Source organism: Nicotiana tabacum, chromosome 2, assembly GCF_000715075.1.
Source record: "Nicotiana tabacum cultivar K326 chromosome 2, ASM71507v2, whole genome shotgun sequence".
Classification (NCBI taxonomy): domain Eukaryota; kingdom Viridiplantae; phylum Streptophyta; class Magnoliopsida; order Solanales; family Solanaceae; genus Nicotiana; species Nicotiana tabacum.
In genome coordinates this window covers 53,057,659-53,063,948 of record NC_134081.1, presented here as the reverse complement: position 1 = coordinate 53,063,948, position 6,290 = coordinate 53,057,659, and the positions used below count along the sequence as shown (strand labels likewise).

At 36.0% G+C, this 6,290-nt stretch overlaps 2 protein-coding genes across 2 annotated transcripts; one reads left to right on the top strand and one right to left on the bottom strand.

Annotated features, from left to right (window-relative positions):
• Positions 1–1,121: 1,121 nt before the first annotated feature.
• Positions 1,122–2,534, bottom strand: LOC107779985 (3-oxo-Delta(4,5)-steroid 5-beta-reductase-like). The gene has a single exon (XM_016600490.2). The coding sequence runs from the start codon at positions 2,429–2,431 to the stop codon at positions 1,295–1,297; it is 1,137 nt and encodes a 378-aa protein (XP_016455976.1). The 5' UTR covers positions 2,432–2,534; the 3' UTR covers positions 1,122–1,294.
• Positions 2,535–4,246: 1,712 nt separating this feature from the next.
• Positions 4,247–4,918, top strand: LOC142166796 (protein FAR1-RELATED SEQUENCE 5-like). Its single transcript, XM_075226148.1, has one exon. It carries the CDS (start codon positions 4,247–4,249, stop codon positions 4,916–4,918), a length of 672 nt encoding a protein of 223 aa, XP_075082249.1.
• Positions 4,919–6,290: the final 1,372 nt, after the last annotated feature.

The window sequence follows — 6,290 nt, the reverse complement described above, 5'->3', positions numbered from 1 at the left end:
ATGTAAGAACGACACGACTGATGAGACGTTTCAGCTCCCTCATCGTAAAGTACGAAGGAAGGAACCGGAGAACATCTGTCATTTCCCATCGTTTCGGCAAGCCTACTCTTTGAGAAATGAGGGGACTATCTGTATACGGGTAAAACCGAGCCCGCTGAGCACCCCAGTTTCCCGATGAAGCAAACGGAGCAGAGACGTGATCGTAAGGAATTAGAATCAGAGCGAGGAGCCCCTCGTATCGGGGCTCAAACAAAACACCTGTCCTCGGAGGCATCGGGACCACGTCCTCCGGGTCAGGTTCGAGTCCCAAGACTTCGGAGAGCAATACCAAACAATCGCACACGACTAACAAAGGGCCGTAATGTTTGTGCCCAACCAGATATCACAGCGTGAATCTCTTTCCGTATCGGCAGAAAATCAATGATTAGCGAAAAGGAAGATTTTTACCTTTATTAGGATTGTACTTAGGGTAAAACTCCCCTACTATATAAATAAGAAGCTTATTATTCATTAGAGACTGTAACACACATACCAAGACAATTTACTTCTATTCTCTCCGTTTCTAAAAGTTATTCAAAGTTCTTATTTTTGTTCATTAGTTCTTCATAAAGTGCAAGCTCGAAACCGAAGGCAGGTTCCTCGTTAAGCCATTAACCGAGCTCGTGATCACTCTTATAATTGGTTCGGACATTTATTACGTCTTTTATTTGCTTAATCTAATGTCATTGATCGCTTGTATTGAATTAATTCACATATCTTTAAAACCGCGTATAAATTCAATTGTTATCCGTTTTTAAGGGTAACATTATTACATTATTTGTCATGGAAGAGAATATGTATTTGAATGATGACAAAGGAGAAACAAGAAAAAAAAAAAAAAAAGAAACACACACACAAGATGACATTAGGTGGCACAAGCGAGGGATTCAATATTTTTTTGTCAAGTACCGAAATTCCATACAATATGTTGTCACGAAATGAAGACAAAGAGGGTCCAGGATAAGGCCTGAATATTCCAAGGAAAATATTTATTGGAGCATATATAACTAAAATAATAAACACTCTCTCTCTATATATAAAGATTTTACACTATCAAATTAATTACTTAATAGTCAATTATAATTAGCTTTTTATATAAAATATGAATTAATACCTGCAAAAGATAAGAAATAACCTATTACAAGTGATAAAACATTAAAACTACACCGATCATGCAAAAATCTCGTAGATTATCAGTGTATCTAAATTCTATTTCTTCAGTCCTTTACCATGATATGAATACAAAAGATACAAGTTATGGGATAAGCTTTTCTTGTCTCATAACATCAACCCAATGTAAAATTGAATCCAACATATGATACCTTGTTGTAAATCCAAGTCGATCTGCCTTGTCTCTTGTACATAAAATCTTGGGGCAACTAAAGAGAACGTCTAGGAATTTGGAATTTGCTATCTCCTCCATCTGGGTATGAACCAGGTCATTTTTGGTGACAATTTCCTTCCACACTTGTTCCTTGTCTGCCATGAGTTCGGCGATTCTAAAATTTGGATAGAACATGTTTTCAGGAACTGTGACCCCAAATTTTAAGCCAATAGCAGGCCAAATCTCTTTCCACGTAAAGTTTGAGCCATTTATCGCATTAAAAGCTTGGCCATATGTGGAGTAAAATGTTTCATTGGTGGCTGCCCATATATGCTGCTGAGCAACTAGTCTTGCATCTGATCCATCCACCCACATCTCTTCCCAACATTCCTTTTTCCCACCAAATACAAAAGGCAGATTCAAATGCTTACAAATTGTTCCATAGACACACAAACTTCCCATAAAATTAAAAGCTGCACTATGAGAACTGCCTATGATCAAACCCGGTCTGTGGACTGACCATGCTATTTTACCTGTTAATTTCACCTTGAGCAAGTCCTCCAGTTCATAATAGAAGTTATACTCAGAATCAGCTCTGGGACATTGCTCGTCGTAATAACAAACTTGTTTAGTAGAACATGTGTTTTGTAATGAGACGTAATGCTTGGTTCCTGTCTGTAGAGAAATATGTTTGAGTGCTTTAGCTCTTGGGAGGATAGCATTCAAGGCATTATTCATCATGCTCTTGTTTTGCTCACAAATCTGTGGAGTATCTAGAGGAAATTGGCTTGCCCAAGTCACCCAAAATATATGAGTGGCATCATCCAATGAAGATAGCTTTTCTTGGGTTTCCGATGTGTTTAGGAGATCACAAAAAATGAAATGATAACGTGGATTTTGGGATGTGCTTATCTTTTCTGGCCTTCGACATATGCCGTATACCTTCCATTTAGATGTTGAGAGAAGCTGATTGGCTAGCTCCTTTCCCACTAGCCCCGTTACTCCACAGATGACAGCAACATATTCAGCTGGACTACTTTCTTCTCTTTTACAATCTTGGACAGCCATCTCTTTCTTTGATTCCTTGGGTCTCAACACTCCTCGTTCATATCACGAGTCAGATGAAATGTTATATAATGTACATAGGAAGAGTTTATAAACCAACTATCCCTTATATATTTCGCAAAGAGTTCACTTCTATATTTTACGAGTACCAACTACACTACTTGTGTGTTTTTTTAAATTTTTTGCGTACACTCCCAAGAAATATATTTGCTTCACCTTAATCATAAGTAAGCATATTTTTCTAAATTATCTTAAATTTTTTTCTTGAGCAATAAGGATAAATTTTGAAAAGAAAAGTAATTTTTGTAAAACGTTAAATATTTGAATAATTTTATTTTAACAAGAATTACTAATATTTGAAAGTGAAAGAAATCATATATATATATATATATATATATTGTGTGTGGTGGTGGGGGAGTGCGCGCGCAAATTTATAATGAATATTAGTTTTTTGCCCGTAAATACATGATTAATTTTGTAATGTTTGCAGAAAGGCAATACTTAACAGGTAAGTAGTTACTCCTCATTCCAGATTTACTTGTCTATTATACTAAAAATAGATGTTTACTTTTACTTGTCTAGTTGGAAAATTAATGATTAATTTACCATTTTACACCTATTTTACCCTTCTTGTTGATTGTTACTTATTTCCAATTTATTTTTCAACATATAATAAATAAGGATAATATAATAAAATTATCATGTTATTTATTGTTTCTTAAAAGATATACCAAGTCAATAGTGCACAAGTAAATTTAGGAAGAGATAATAATAAACTATCAGAAAGGAGTAGGTCGACGTTTATAGTTTATGTTAAATGCTTCTCCCATTTCCATTAATTGAAACATGACATGATTGATGTAAGATACAATGCTTTTGATTTATTAATACTGAATTGGGGCAGCGGGCATTCAGGCAGCCTCTCCCTTACAGCTCATTCATCTGTTTCATAATGCGTAATGCGTAATGCGTTCCGCTATTCGCTTCACGTGCACCACTGTTTCAGATCTCGAGCTACTCCTAAGTTTGAGTGGCGCCTATTTATGACTCCAACTGTCTCCTTGCTTGCGGCCATCTCGAGCTACTCATAAGGCTACCTTCAAATGAGTTTGCGCCTATTTATGAGTTCTAAGGTGAAAAAGGGCAGTTAAAACTTTGAACCACCTGGAGCCATTCACACTAGCGAAGCCAAAAATTTAAACAAAAGAATTCACTTGTACTCTTTTTCAACATTTCTCTCAGCAATTTATTCTCTCACCTCGTCAAAAAGAATCACATGACTTGGAGAAAGTTTGGATTAACTTTTAAACCGGTCAAACGGTTATTTGGCCACACCCGTGAAGTACCCTTTAAACCCTTGATTTTATATTTGGCTTAATAACCATTATTTCCCTCCAAAATATTTCCCTCCCAAACAAGCCCAAAACATTGAATATCCCAAAACATTAATCTCATAAAATCATCATTCTCTCATGAGAAGATTAAAAGCTTCGTATGTATACGTATACTGTTATGTATTTTTTTAAAAATAAAATTTATACGGATGGGAAGATTAAAAGCCTTCGTATATATACGCATATTATTTTTCGAATATTTATACGGTATATAAATTCGAGTAACCTTGTTATACCATACACATATGATAAGAGAGCTTTCATTAAACACATAATTCACCACCCTTCCCTTAACCTAAACATGGATGCTAATCAAGAAACCAGTTTGGAGCCATTAAACTGGAATAACAGCCTAGAAACTAGGTCAGAGTAACTAAGGAATGCATTACACATATCTTTAGGGTTGAATTTGGACGACAGTTTGATGAATGAAGATGAGTGGGGCAACATTGATTCAGACGACAACTTCAATGATGGAGAAGATCATGTTGACGATGATGTTGCTGCTGATGATGATGATGATGATAATGATGATGTACATTATTTAGAGGAAGATGGAGAAGGTGGAGAGGACAGGGAAATGACTAATGAGCTCAATGAAGAAGATCTAGTAATAGGTCCAATTACTGGAATGCGGTTCAGTAATAAGGTTGTTATGTTTGATTTTTACAAAGAACATGCAAGATTAGCAGGGTTTTGTATTGTCAAAAGAACATCAAACAAAAAATATGATGATATTGTAAGGTATGTGCAATATTGTTGTGATAGGTCTAGGAAACCAAGGAATAAACATATTACCGAGAGGGGGAACTGTCTAGCTAGAATAAATGGAATTTTGGAGGAGAATGGTTCATGGCGTGTTTCAAAGGTGGTTAAAAAACATAATCATCAATTGGAACCAGCACTATCTCGATTGATGGCTGGACACATATCGCTTAGTAAGTCTCTTAAGAGAGCTCTTATAGCTAAAGATATTGCTGGCTTAAGACCCTCAAAAAATATAGGAGCCACTGAAGTACTTGCTGGTGGCCCCGAAAATCTGGGTTGTACATCAAAGGACTATAGAAATTATATTTTGAAGAGTAGAAAGCTTTAATTGCAAGAAGGGGACGCACAATCATTACTCAAGTTCTTCAGTGACATGCAGCAAAAAGATAGGGAATTTTACTACTCCTTAGATGTGGATAGATTTGGTCAACTTCGTAATATTGTATGGGTTCATTCACACTCTAAGATTGCATATGAAGAGTTCCATTATGTAATATGCCTTGATACCACATACCTTGTGAATCGATACAATATGCCATTTGCTTCATTTGTTGGTGTCAATCAGCATAGGTAGTCTATATTTTTGGGATGCGCTCTTATGTCTAGTGAGGATATAACAAATTACAAAATGGTGCCCTCTACATAGCTTGGGGCTCTAAATAATGTTCATCCATTAGCTATCATGACTGACCAATGTGGTAGTATTAAGGCTGCCATCAATGCATTGATGCCAAATACGGTACATAGATATTGTATATAGCACATATTCGCAAAGCTGCCTATGAAGTTAAGCGGAGTTCTTGATGGTAAGATTGCAAAGGAAGAATTTAAGGATTTAGTCCTTGATAGCATTAACGTTGTTGAGTTTGAGAGAAGATGGCTGATTATATTGCAAAATATAACTTAGATGGAAGGGATTGGTTTTATAAGCTTTATTTGGAGAGGAAAAATGGGTTCCTGTATACCTATATGACCACTTTTGGGTTGGGATGTTGTCCACACAAAGAAGTGAAGGAATGTATGCTTTCTTTGATGGATTTATCACCCGTCAAAACACTTTGAAGCTATTTATTCAGCAATATGAGTTAGCCATAAGAGCTAAGTTCGAGAAAGAATTAGAAGCTGAATATAGGTCAAGGTGCTTTGAACTAAAATATTTGTCTGAATTCGCATGGGAGGAAAAACTTCAAGCATGTTTTACTCGTGAAGTGTTTGAATTTTTTCAAGTACAGTTAAGAAAATTGTACCATTGTGAAATCAGCACCCCTGAAGATCATCAAGCAAACCCTGGAGTGGAGAAATACATTATAACAGATTATCCGCTCAGGAGTTTTAACACTAGAGATCCATTTGTCTTCACGGTTGAATATACACCTATTGGCGAATATCTAAGTTGCAGCTACAAGTGGTTTGAAACAAGAGGTATTCTAAGATGCCATATACTTAAGGTGTTGTCTCATAAGAGGATTTAAAATGTTAATGAGAGGTATATATTGAAATGGTGGAGAAGAGATATTGTTCGTCCACACTTAAAATATTTCTTTCTAGGAGGTTACCCACATATGACTTCTGAATACATGATGTATAGGGAACCAGTACAGCATTTTGAACGGGTTTGTGATATTGCATTGGACACTGAAGTGATGAGGCAATATATTAAGTATGATTTGAGTAGATGGAGCATGACTTTTTGAATTGGG

Bases quoted from the DNA above. Each gene is read 5' to 3' on its own strand.
- LOC107779985 (XM_016600490.2), bottom strand. From the start codon at position 2,431: ATGGCTGTCCAAGATTGTAAAAGAGAAGAAAGTAGTCCAGCTGAATAT.
- LOC142166796 (XM_075226148.1), top strand. From the start codon at position 4,247: ATGAATGAAGATGAGTGGGGCAACATTGATTCAGACGACAACTTCAAT.